The following is a 13817-nucleotide window of genomic DNA, read 5'->3' as shown; positions in this document are numbered from 1 at the left end:
AGAGGCGTAATGTCACAGTAAAAATGATTGATGATATTGGAGGAGCAAAAGGACAGCGAGAACACGCAGAGTGTGAACACAATGGAAGTGAAAAGGCCGTAGAGGTAGGTGAGGGACACCAGCAGCAGGCAGACCCGCCGCGACACCACCGCCAGGTAGAGCAGGGGGTTGCAGATGGCCACGTAGCGGTCATAGGCCATCACGGCCAGCATGAAGATCTCAGCCACGATGAACAGTAGGAATCCTGCCAGCTGGGTGGCGCACGCATAGTACGAGATGGTTTTCTTACTTGCCAAGAAGTTGCTCAGCATTTTAGGGGCGATGACGGTGGAGTTGCCAAAGTTGATGACAGCCAGGTGCCGGAGGAAGAAGTACATGGGGGTTTGCAGCCGGGAGTCCACGCTGGTGAGGGTGATGATGCCCAGGTTCCCCGCCGCGGTCAGCGCGTAGATGACCAGGAAGGTGAGGAAGAGGGGAACCTGCAGCTCGGGACGGTCGTTGACCCCTCTGAGGATGAACTCAGCGATCTCTGTCATATTACCTGGAGCCATGCGCTTTAGAGTTGCATCTGTTTAAAGAAGATAGGAAAGAGTAACAAATTAAAATATTGTATTTGGGTAGATTCATGAGAGATCTTTGGGAATTCTTGGATGAGGTTTCTTCCAATCGTGAATTAATATTCTCCTGTAAACTGTTTTGTTCCTATTTTTAATTTGTATTAGCTAAGAGAAAAATACATACTTCAATGTGCTTAGATCTGTTTTACAGGTTCTGTTATTCCTTTTAATATTTTACAATATTATAGTGGTGAAAATTGTATTACTTTTAAATTTGTTGACATTATTCTTTATTGGGTATGAATTTCTTCCAGTACCTTTCATCATTCTTTTTTCCTTTTCCATTTCACAAGTCTGCATAATTATTCATATTTCTTCCATTATTTTTATTTACATTGATCATTTTTGCATTTTACTTTATTTATAATTTATAGAATGTCTAATTTTGATTAGTCCTGTTAAGAAAATTTTCTTTCATATTTCTGTTTATAATGATAGATACCTTTCTTTTTCTTTTTTTACTCTGATCCCTTTCTACGAAAAATATAAAATACATATTTAACATTTTATTGTGTATTATTTCAATCTGGATGAGGATTATCCTCTGATGGTTCAAGGACATTGAGTTGCTCCTACTTAAGCCATTACAGTCCCTTCGCAGTCATGATGGATGGCGCCAAGCCCACGGGCATCATGTCACAGTCCTTCACCCAAAGCTTGAGGAGCGAAAGTCCACACAGGTGACTTGTTTCACCATCAGTGTCTGAGCAGTGAGCTCTCAGAACAGCTTATGTTTCCTTTCTCCAAAAAATTAACATGAAATGGAAAAGACATTCTAGAACCATGAAAAACATGAAAGAACAATGTGAAAAATCAGAGTTAAATGATCAAACTAAGTTCTTACACTGGTGCATATAGGATGTTTGTTCCTGACAAATGTCATTTTTTTCCTTTGTTTTTTTTTCCTTCAGTTTCTTATCTGCCTCTGAAGCAGATTTCTATTGTGTTTCTACTCTAATGACTTTTAAGCTTCCAAGACATCACTTCTTCCTCACCACATAAACTGCTGTCCCAAAGACAGAAGAAAAGGTCTATAAAAAGAAAGTATTCAAGGAAGATAATTCTTGGTGTATTAATTGTAGTGCGTAAATTAGACAAGAAAGTGTACTAATGTCCTCTGGCATGACAGCATATGGTATGTGAGAGAAATCCTCTCTAAGAAGGTAACATGCTAGTGACACCTAAAGCGATAGAAGGTTACACACATTTGATGAGTCAGAGATAGAAAGTCCAGGATTCCAGGTACTGGGAAGTGGGAATAATGCCACTTAGAGATAGAAAATAATTTTTAAAGCATTATATTTTATGTGCAGGAAGGAGCATCTTAAGTGTGTAGATTATAATGAAGTAGAGCATCGAAGAAATTGGCTAATATGTCTTTCAGTATTTATCTCTTGTGAGGGAATTGTAAACCATGGAGAATTATTAGGGTAGGTGATTAATGTGATCAGCTTTGAGCTTTAAATCCATTACTTCTGCTGTTAGGAACACAATGACTCATGATACTGAAAAAATTTAGCACTGGGGCATAAGAGGAAGTTTTTAAAAATAAAAATAAACCATCACTTAGATGGTTGTTGTATCAGCACAGGATATTCTGTGGTACTATAATGATAGGCAGAAAAAAATGGAGAAAGCAGAAACTGAGAGAAAGAAGATGCTGAACAGAGAATTGGATGCAGAAACATGAGGTCCCCTTCACATCACCTGTGGGTACCCCATGTGCAGGCTCCAGGCTGTGCAAGAGAAAGAGTAAACGGCAGCAAGGAGTCCATAAAGCTGGGCTTCTATGAATGCTGCATTTTTTTGCACTTCAGTGAATGTCTGTGACACTTCCGCGTACAACAGTGTATGGTTAAAAATAAGAAACAAGAGCAGTGTTTCTAACTTATTATACTTTGGATGTTCACAGAGTATTATCACTTACAATATTATATATAATCCTTAAAGATTAAGGCAGTCAAATGCTAAAATCTATAGTATGCTGGTAAGGTTAGTCTTTCAAGTAGTTGGTATCTTCAGTGTTAAGGAGAGCACTTTTTGTCTATTTCATCTGTTTTTCTATCTTTCAGCAAATATTCTTTTATCATGGAAATTTACCCTCAGTTAAGCAAATACCCTCATAGATCCTCTCTTAGTCTTTTTCTTTTTCTCCCTGATGACTAGCCTAATGTAGCAATTCTACTTTAGGAGCAGTGAAAATAAAAGTCAATTTGTTTTTGAACATTTTATTTGAAGTTATTTAGGCTAGAAAAAAACAAGCAAGGATATTTTCTTTGTGTTTTATTTCCTACTTGAAAATATGTGGAGAGCTTGTCTCATTAAGTTGGCGACAGGCTGCTACACGTAAAGCCTTCCAGCAGCTTAGAAAGACAAAAGCCTCTTCTCAGAAGTACGATTTGCTGGTATCTTCTCAATATCCTTCTTTTTGGTATTTTTTCAAGTTAAAGATTGACAGGAAGATTTTTACTGTTGGACATATGATTTCTTCAAATGTTTGATTATTACTTTGATCACACTATACTACCTGTCATGTTTGACTTTATGTCACCACATTTCATTGATAAATTGCCTTAGAAAATCAGTTATCCATTTTTTGGCCATGCTTCCAAAAAAAAAGGCAATAATTTTGAGATTTGGTACTACTTGTGTATCAGTTTTTCTTTCATAATAACAATAGTGAAAGTATACAGCATTCATTTGTAGAGAACACAGTTACAGTAAGTTAAGACATAAGCAATTTCACTAAGCAAAATCTGGTTAAAGTAGTGATATATACACTGCTTAATATATGAGACAAAAACAATTCTAATTTGTAGATATAAGTACATGGGTCTCACAGAATACCTTGTGTCTCTAAAAATATCAAAAGTGTTATAAAGCAACATTAGCATAAATATTAAATCATATTATTGGATTACTATGTATAATTTATAATGCTTTGTAAAACCAGAGTGGAATGGCTCATTTTAAGGCCTGGTTTGTCTTTTGAAAGACCATTATAAAAAAGTAAAATATACTGCTATCCACTCACCTCCATGGAAGAAGCAGGTTCTCAGAGAGGTTCTAGCTCTCTGCCTCAGCCAGAGCTGATGGGCTGTATAAACCTTTGGGACGGTAATGGAGGCCCAGGTAACCCCTGCTCCACACGTTTTCTGGGACCTCTGAGAGGAGGACGCCCTGGGGGCTGGCTCCTTCACAAGGTCCCCTGGAGGGATTCACTCGGGCTCTTCTGAGTGCTCCAAGACCGCATTGCTGAACGGAGCTCAACTCCCGGACCTCTAAGGGAGGCAGTGATCGCGGTGTATCCGTCAAGGGATCTCATTTCCAGCTGGAGATCTATTAGTGAAAAAGCTCTAATGATGAAGAGCTAGGAACTGGTGATGTAGCAGTGAAAGTAGGACAAACTGTATCCATAAAAGTTTGTTTATAATCCCGAAATCTCGGTTGGCAAAACATCATTTCTCCTCTTTTACTTTACCATCAGATGTGTCGTATTCATTATTTCCAGGGTTGGTACAAAGAGGGTGATAAAAATGGGTGATATACAAGATAAAGTTATTCTTTTCATCTTTTGTTTATGTTTCCATTTCAGGGGAGACAAGACAAGAGTATAGACAAATGCTAGAAAAGACTCAAACATGATTTTCATAGGAGAAGATGCCTATAAATTTCCTGATGAACAACTGCGTTTTTCAATACTAAATATTTTAGTTATCTATAGTCTATTCATGCAATATCTAATATAAATATTTAACAAATGGTGTAGACAAGATGTAATAGGTAAATGGATAAATCACCTTCTTTGGGAGTTAAACCTTTTTTGCAAATACACATATAGAAGTAGAGATACAGGACATTTATATAAAATATGATGAATCCACACTGCACAGAAATGTAGAATTTTTAAGAACGCCAGGAAACAGTGTGCTGGTGTGCTGTTTGCAGTTCAGTATGTTGGCAAGCGATCAAAGAAAATACTTGGAGCTGGTTTGTGAGGGATAAGATTTATTGCAGCACCAATAGGAAAGGAGGGAATTAACTGAGATATTAATTAAATCATAAAAGGCAGGGGTAGCTGGGCAGAGAGGAAAGTGGTTAGAGATACTCAGAATATTCAGTGGTGGTGCTAGACTGGTTCATAGCCACAGTTAGCTGGCTGCAGACAGGACAAGGGGTAACTCAGGAAGTGTCCTGGGCAAGGGGTTGGATGGTCGCACTGTCCCACACTCAGTTATTACTGGGAGGATGTTTTCCAAATCATGCAGGAGTGTCTTCATGAGTTTGCCTTGTGCCATTGTCTAGCCAACGTTCCTGGCAACAGCTGCCTGCGCGTAGAGCCAGGAAGGCTGTATCTGCACGTCACATTGGTTTGTCCCATTCTCAGGGTCCTTCCGTGCATATTGTCTGGACAGGCAGTGCTGGCTGCTCTGGCCTGTCCACTAGACTTCCCAAGAGTCTTGGTTATGTGGATGAGGAGTTTCAGAGGTAAGATGCTGAAGGCCTTAGTCTTTGTTAGGTGGAATGTACTGGGACTAGAAAAAAGAAAATAAAGAGAAAAGGAGGAGAATTAATATTCATTATTATTATTTTTTGTTACTGGGGATCAAAATGGGGACCTGGGACTCTTTGTTTTGTCTGGCTCAGCCTGTCCTGAGGGCTAGTGGGCGCAGCATGTGGTGCTGGGTATCTAACCGTGGTCCCCTGCACCTGTCTCATCTTGCCTAAGCAGGAGATTTAGACCACTGAACTATCTAGCCAGACCCAAAAGTACTAATTTTTGATGGCTGTCACACACAATTCCACAGAGAGAACAGTTTAAGCAATGATAGTCCTGACAGCCAGAGGTCCCAGGCAAGCCACCCGGCTCCGCTTTCTTCTCCCCCGAAGCCTCCCGTCCTGCTGTGCCTTCGCTTCTCTGTGACTTAGCCCATCGATGCACTTGTGTGTGTCCCACTCACAACAGTACAAGGAGCAGGAATCACACCCTGTTTGGACAAGCAAACGTCGAAGTCGAAGTCTTGTACTATGAGCAACTATTTTAAAGATAAAAGTACACAATGTATTGATCATTTTTAACCTCCTATCACCTTGTTGTGAAACTTTTGTTTTTCTCTTCAAAATAAAACATAGGGGTGTGGACCTCAAGAGAACTCAGGGGTCTAAAACACTTGCTTAGGTAAGCTTAGTCAAGCGCAGGCAACATGGTTTGATCCCTGGCCCCATGTGCTGCGCCAGCCCACTTCTAGGGTGGGCTGGGCTGGCTAAATAAATAAATAAATCAGAAGCGGTCCTGGATTAGGGTGCACCTAGGTGACTGGTTTTAATTTAAATGCCTCTTTAAAAGCCCGATGTGTAAACATAGCCCCATCTCAGGGAGTAGGTTTTAGGTTTAAAACATATGGATTTGGGCACAATTTAGTTCACAAAAAGGATTGGAAAGAAATTAACACAGAAACTTTGCTGGCTTGAGTATTATTGGTACCATCAACTGAGGAATAGGATTATTTTTAGTCATTTATTTTAAGCACTAGAAGGGAGGAAAAGATGATTTCTTGGTTATGCAAAATCTGTAGAAGTAAAATAAGTAATGAAATGATGCAACTATCAGGGCGTGAGTGGGTTCTGAAGAGCTCCAGCCCTGCATGATGACTGCAGTTTATGAAGCTCATTTAGTTGGTACACACGTACCCACCCACCCACACGCGCACACACACACATACACACACACACTCACAAGCACGCTGTGATGGACATAAACCATCTTGATCGCGGTGCGCACAACATAGGATCAGCATAACCGCAGCACCTTGCAAACACACCCTTTTTATTTAGCGACGACTACTTAGAATCCTGGGCAAACAAAAGAAAGGATTTTATTATTTAACTTTTGGCTAAAACAGTTATAGACTGCATTTTAAAATTTTTCATATATGTGTTTCATATTTCCAAATTTTTAGTTTTGCTCCACATTAAAAGGGTACTTCCGTGACACTAAAATATTTCCCAGTGTCTCCCTTCAATCAGTTTCCCCATACCGTATCCCAGATCACATATCTTGTGGTTGTTTGATGATGTATTTGTTAACTTGTTTTAGAACTTGTTGGAGAAAGAATGACATGATGTAAGATTTTGGTTCATATTACTGATGTTATTCCAAGCTGCTTTGTGTGTGTGCAGTTCGCTGCATGTTATTGCTAAATGTTGCCCAGTGTATAAATGTACCGTAATTTATTTATTTATTTTTTGATGAATAATAAAACATTTTCTTTTGCTGCTATGTGAATAATACCATCAGTGACGCAGTTGTGCATGCGCTTTTTTCAGAGTATATTTTCACTCCTGATAAATAAAAAACAAAGAATCAAATTCTTGAGCACGAAAGTAGTGATATGGTTAATAGCATTTAAAATTGTCAACCTATTATTGAAAAAGCCACTTAGCAATGCATGATGGTTTTAAATACCGAAAATAGTAACTGATAATTGATATCATTTTGATACTTCATAATTTATTTTTATTGCTGTATTAATAATAATAGTTGCAATGCTAGGGATTGGACCCAGTGCTTCAATCAAAATAGCCCAATGCTTTACTGATGAGGTACAATCATACAGACCTTTCCATTTTTATCTTGGGACACAATATCACTAACTTGCCCAGGGTGGACTCGAACTTGTGATCCGTGTCTGTTGGTCATGCAATTGCAAGATTGCATCATGGTTCCAAAGAGTGGTTGCCAAGTGGTTTCTTCCTGCTGTTCTAACTTCGTTTCACTGACTACTGAGGACGCCGAGCCTCCTCTTCATCATTCTGTCATAGGTCACCGGACTAATCACTCTTTGGCGTGTGTTTCACGTGCCTTCCCTAAGGTGAGTAGACTGCCATTTTGTTCTTGACACAATGAAGCAGAAATCCTCACCTAACCACAAGCCATTCTGTAACAAAGCTGCAGTCGTTCTGTTTCCTGCCACTGAACTCAGCCATGTTATATGATTTGTCATCAAACTGAAGCTTCTGTGAATGTGCTAAAAACAACTTTGTTACGTGCAGCTATGCCCACCACAAGATATCCATTATACCATGGCCTTCAGCTACAATCTTATCTTGTTCTGGCAACTTCTGTTTGCCACCCTACACACACACACACACACACACACACACACACACACACACACACACACACCACAATTCTTTTCATTCCATCCAGATTTCCCCTCATGTACTGTAGGTATGTAACCAGTTTTGAGATACATGTTTTTAGCTTTCCAACTTTCATTTTCAAGATTGTTTGGGCTAATCTGGATGTTGGATGTCTCATATACTATGTAGAAATAGCTAGTGTTATGTGTGAGGGGCTTCATGGCATATGTGAAGACAGAACTGGATGTACTCCCCATGGCAACAGCCACCTGTGATAATAATTGTTGCAATTACTATTCAAATCTTATGCATATTTTATTGTGTAATTTAAAATAAGCTTTTAAGACTTATACCTGATCTGAACCTTATGGCATATATTTAAGAGAGGAGTAATTAAGGTGTTTATAAATTAGTATTTTCACATTCCTGTTGCAGGGACAAAGTATCTGACACACACACAATTGAAGAATGAGATGTACATACGTGACCATGGTGTCGGAAAGCACAGCTCATGTTTATTGGGCTGCGAGGCAAAGACGCATGGTGCAAGGGCCGGAGGAGGCCTGCGGCTCACAGGCGAATGGAGACAGGGCGTGGGCAAGGAAGGCACCCTGCAGCACAGCAGGCAGCCAGGAACTCACCACCTCCAACACGGCCCTGGCTCCCCACAGCACACTCTGCTGTGAAATTATAGATGCATCGATCCACCGACCAATATGGCACCACCATGAACTAACCTTCCAAAAGTCCCACCTCTGGACACATCACAATTTGGGGACTTTTAATCTAAATAATAGCAATTAGAAAAGATAATAGTTTTTGTTTAATTATGGCTTCTTTATATCTTAAAGTGAGAAAGGCTATCTGCTCCATTTAGAAAATTTGGACTAAGAAAATTCCATCAAGAAAGATTATATCTTTTTATAATTAGAAGACAAGAGATAAGAATGGAGGGATTCACTGCAAAGACCGTGCGTGTTATGGGGCTTGAGAAGCTTCAGGGCGAGGGAAGCGTCCTGTTAGCTCCAGCTCCACAGACACTGCTTGTAAGCTCATAGCGGATACCAAACAGAGTCAGGAATAAACGTGCAATGAACTCTTTCATGTTTAATGTGTATAATCACCACATATATTTACAAACTTTTAGCGTCATTCCAGTACATGCTCAGGTTATTATTTTTTTTTTTTAGTTTAAGGTTTTCAACCCTAAATCAATATATCATAAAGCAATCAAAATCCAAAGCTCACTACAGCGTGACAATCCGTGAAACAAAGTATAGAGTTATCCAACAATATTTTGCATTGGTCTGCTAAAAAAAAACTTTCCTCATATGAGCCCTATCGAGATACAAAAACATTAACTTAATTTGCAAGTCATTCTAAGGTGGCACTTTTTATTTTATATGTAGAATTAATCTTTGAAAATATTTTTGTGTTCTGATGTAATATGATAATTAATTACTTGAATCTACTGTAACCAACACATTCCTCACAGTGTGATCTTTTGCATGTTTAACACCCAGTGACTATTTTAGATAACTTCTTAGTTCTATGACTAATTTTACTCCCTTTCAACTATTTAAAAGCCACCCTGGTGTGAGAACATGAAAGAGTAAATAAGGTTCAAAATATACAATAGATGTTATGAAATGGGAATAAAATATTCAAAAAGAAAGATGACTCAGGGAAGGGGAAGGGGAGATGAGAGATAAAAAAGTTATACTGCTTTCTGTTAGTTCATTGAAAGGAAAAGTTTGTGTTAATATTGCTTGGAGAATCATTTACGCCTTTGTCTTACATGCTTAGAAACTCACTTGAAGGTAACACTCTATATATTAACTGTTATTCTCATATTATTTTGTTTTGAAATTTTGTTTTATTTTTCTATAAAGTAAATATAAATAAATAGAGTGAATTTTGTCTTGGTAAGTCCAAGTTCAACCGAAACTTTTGTATGATTTTTCTTCTATGTAAGAAATAAAATTTCCCATATAATTATGAATGTTGCTTATGGCTTATGTTATCTTAATACTATATTTATTTATTGTACCTACCTGAAAAAGCATGGTTTGGTATATGAAGCATTTTGTTCTGATAAAAAGAAAAACAAAATGAGAAGATATTTCTACTTTTTGATTCTGAAGTGCAACGACAGAGTATTAAACAAAAGCTGACACTGAATATTAGATGGGAATTCTTTTTTTTTTTTTTGGTGGGACTGGGGATTGAACTCAGGCCCTTGCACTTGCCAGGCAGGCGCTTATCCTATTGAGCCATCTCCCTGGCCCCATAGATGGTAATTCTGAACCCACGGTTTAAGGTTCTCTTTAGGGCATCTTTGACTTCTTTGTTGCGCAGGCTGTAGATCAGTGGGTTCAGCATTGGGATCACCAAGGTATAAAACACAGAGGCCATTTTATCAACACTGAGAGTGTGGCTGGACTTGGGCTGCAAGTATATGAACAGCAGTGTGCCGTAGAACACCACCACCACTGTCAGATGGGAGCTACAGGTAGTGAAGGCTTTGTACCTCCCCTTGGTGGAATTCATTCTGACAATGGCCACCAAAATAAACACGTAAGATATGAGAACAATCAGGAATGAGGACAGCAAGTTGCAGCCAGAGAAGATCAAGACAATCAATTCTAATTCCCGTGTGTCGGAGCAGAGCATGGCAATCAGAGGGAGACAGTCGCAGTAAAAATATCTGATAATGTTAGAGCCACAGAAAGATAATGTGAACAACTTCACTGTGAGCAGTAACGACACAAATGTGCTGTAGAGGTAGGGGGTGACAACCAGAGCCCAACACACTTTGTCTACCATGACAATCATGTATGTAAGAGGTCTACAGATGGCTACATAGCGATCGTAGGCCATTGCTGAGAGGATAAACAGTTCGGTAATGATGAAAATCTCAAAGGATGCCAGCTGGGTGGCACAACCACTGTAAGAAATGGGATTTTTGTGAGCTACAAAATTTACCATCATCTTTGGGCCAATGGCAGTAGAGTAACCAAGATCAGTTATTGACAAATGTCTAAGGAAAAAATACATAGGATTGTGGAGCTTAGAGTCCAAATGGGTCAGGGTGACCATGCCCAGATTGCCCATCACTGTGACCAGGTAGATGATGAGGAAGATTGCAAAGAGGGGCAGCTGGAGGTGAGGGTTTTCTGTAATCCCCAAGATAATGAATTCAGTGACCTGAGCTGCCGCAGAGTGATTGAGGTTCTTCTTAAGGCTCATCTTGGTAACCTGCTGAAAGATAAAATCAACACCAATTATATAGGAAATGCCACCTCAGAGAATTTGTCGTATGGTATATATGACATAGAGATGCCTTCATCTCAAACACTAAGTGATGCTCCTGCTTCTTATCTGGCCAACATTGTATAGAGCTGTGCTCATGTTCGATGACACTTTATTTTATTTTGGCTTAGTTTATTTTATGGTACCGGGGATTGAACGTGGGACCTTGTGCTTGCCAGGTAGGTATTTATGCCACTGAGCTGTATCCCCGACTCGATGAAACTTTAAAAGGCAAGATATTTGAAAGTGGTTGTTTTCATACAGATATTGATAAACGCTTCTTACATTTTAAATTTTGTTTTAAAGAGAAAAAAATGATGAAAAAATGATACCTAATTTCAAGACACAATAATAGGAGATTAATGGTTAACATATTGCATACTGTGTCTTCAAAGTAATTGATCAGATTACAAGATATAATCATGCAAAATTAAACAATATAAGTACAAACTATTCTTTTTATTGAGCTAATAGACATTAATAGCACAATTATTTTAGCTCTCACATATACAATATTGTATATATATTATATATAAAAAGCACATATATAAATATTATACACACACACATACACACACACACACACACACACACACACACACAATTTTCTTCTCCTTTTCCTGATCCCAATTGTTCTTTCCTTTTGAGATGTTTCTTTTCCCTTCATAATTATTTATTGTATATTTTGGATCTTATTTACTCTTTCAGTTTCTTACACTAGGAAGACAATACAACAGTTACACATGTGAGTCTGATTCATTTCACATATAAGATGAATAAGATAAAGAGATATAGATGTGAAATAAATACATGAAAAATGTTAAATATCGTTGATCATTGGAGAAATGTAAATTAAAACTACACTGAGATTCCATCTCACCCCAGAATGGATGGCTAACACGAAGAAAGCAACAGATAACAAATGCTCTCCGGTCTGTGGAGAAAGGGAGCCCGTCTCCACTGCTGGTGGAGTGCAGAGTGCTACCACCACTGCGGACACCATTGTGGGGTGTTCTTGAGGTCAAAGATTAGAGGTCACATTTTGCCCAACTAGTCCCCTTTTGGGAATTTTCCCAAAAGAACTAAATACATTTTTCTTTAGAGCCCAAGTTGTCCTAGTATATGAAAAGAACTATAGTTTTATCTGTTTTTTTAATTTTTCATGAAATCTGTGGAACAGACATCTGCATCTAAACAAGGAATATCTTACCTTACTGGTAGTCTTTATATCTGTTTAAAGAAAAAAGACTAAAAAGACTGAAAGCTTTTGTTGAATACACCCTTCAATGCTCATTTTATTCACTGTTCGGAAAATCCAGTACTCGACTAGCACCATGTTCAACGTTGCTAGTATCTTCACCTGCTTTTGCCACATCTGCCCATTTTCCAGGCGGAATCAGTACTCCAAGAATGCCAGCGGGTGGCACAGCCTCTATAGCAGATGGCATTTCCAGTAAATGATGTGGCCCGCACATTCCCTGTCTACAGAAAAGGACTGGACCAGACAGTGTGATTTCACATCTTCTACCTTACTTTCTTGAGTTTCCACAACTAAAGTGTTTACACTGGTTGCCAGGCAATTTTATAAGCATGTTTACAAATACTAATATGATGCACACAATATACCAGGAAGCAGGTAATCATAAAATATTCATTAAAATACAATGAAACAGGTTCAGAGAATTGGGTAAATTAACAAGTTTCCTTTACATCTTAGCGGTGAAGGCAGGGTTCAAATAGTGCCATTCTATCTCACTCACACACCGAGCTTGGGCTGGGTCCCCTAATTTAAGATTATAATCTCAGACTGAATGCACTGGTCTGCTCCTGAAATCCCAGCCCTGTGGGAGCCTGAGGCAGAACTGCAAGGTTGCACTTAGCCTGAGAAGCTTAGCCATTTAGTGAGTCCTTGTCTCACGAATAAGTGAATAAATAAATTTTAGAAGACATAAATACATAAGTCTGGGCATCTAACTCAGCCAACATATCCATCATCTTATCTGCAGAACAGGCCACCTCTTCATGCAGGACACTCTGAGGAGATGGGAAATGGGGATGGAAGAGAAGAAACCTCAGAAAACTAATGACAGAGCCCTGGTCAAGGCACATGCATGAAGCAGTAAGCTGGTGTAAGTAATGAACATGGTGAAGTACTGAGAAGTGAGCAAGAGGTCTATTCTGACCTGCAACACTTTGGAAGACAATAACTGTATTCCAAAGGCAGAAGTAGTTCTGCTCATTTGAAGAGCCTCCCAGATCCGAGGTTACAATGCATTTTAAACTGTTTGCTCTTAAAAATTGTTAAAGATTTATGTCCTTTTCAGACCAACACTGTGAAATCAGGATAACAAACTAATTTTCATTTATTTTCTATTAAAATGTGATTTAAACATTTAAAAATCAAAAAAATTTTGCTATTTCTACTCACTTCACTGGAGCTCTGCTTTGGCCTCTTCTTGAGCTAATTATCACAGGTTGTTACAGAACCCATCAGATTTTCTTTGTCCTCTTTGGGATTCATTCTTTTAAAGGTTAAATGTGATTTGTGGATAAACAAATTGCACCTAAGGACCTGAGGGAGAGTGACTTGCACAACTGCTAATTAACCTCCAAAAGTTGTACTGGGACAGTAGCCTAGAGGGACAGTAAATCATGCAGTACCACTAACACGGAAAGCCACCAGTAAGATTTTGTGCATATTCAGTTGCCAATAACCTGAAATTACTAATGCGCAATGCATGAGTA

The 13817-nt window shown here is 38.7% G+C and overlaps 2 protein-coding genes across 2 annotated transcripts in view; both read right to left on the bottom strand.

Annotated features, from left to right (window-relative positions):
- LOC101579929 (olfactory receptor 8J3-like) overlaps window positions 1-551 on the bottom strand; it is a 980-nt gene extending 429 nt beyond the window's left edge. Inside the window, exon 1 of the mRNA XM_023706082.1 lies at window positions 1-551. Within this exon, the coding sequence (XP_023561850.1) occupies window positions 1-551 (551 nt within the window).
- A 4884-nt stretch (window positions 552-5435) lies between these two features.
- Window positions 5436-12520, bottom strand: LOC101579538 (olfactory receptor 8K1). Its single transcript, XM_004645807.1, has 5 exons — window positions 12376-12520; window positions 11953-12086; window positions 10047-11021; window positions 7891-8029; window positions 5436-5653 (listed from the first exon to the last, which is right to left on the bottom strand). Exons 1-5 carry the CDS (start codon window positions 12518-12520, stop codon window positions 5436-5438), a joined length of 1611 nt encoding a protein of 536 aa, XP_004645864.1.
- Window positions 12521-13817: the final 1297 nt, after the last annotated feature.

The sequence above is a fragment of the Octodon degus genome, unplaced genomic scaffold, assembly GCF_000260255.1.
Source record: "Octodon degus isolate 3935 unplaced genomic scaffold, OctDeg1.0 scaffold00239, whole genome shotgun sequence".
Lineage (NCBI taxonomy): Eukaryota > Metazoa > Chordata > Mammalia > Rodentia > Octodontidae > Octodon > Octodon degus.
Note: the sequence above shows the minus strand (reverse complement) of the source record. Positions and strands in the feature narration are given on the sequence as shown.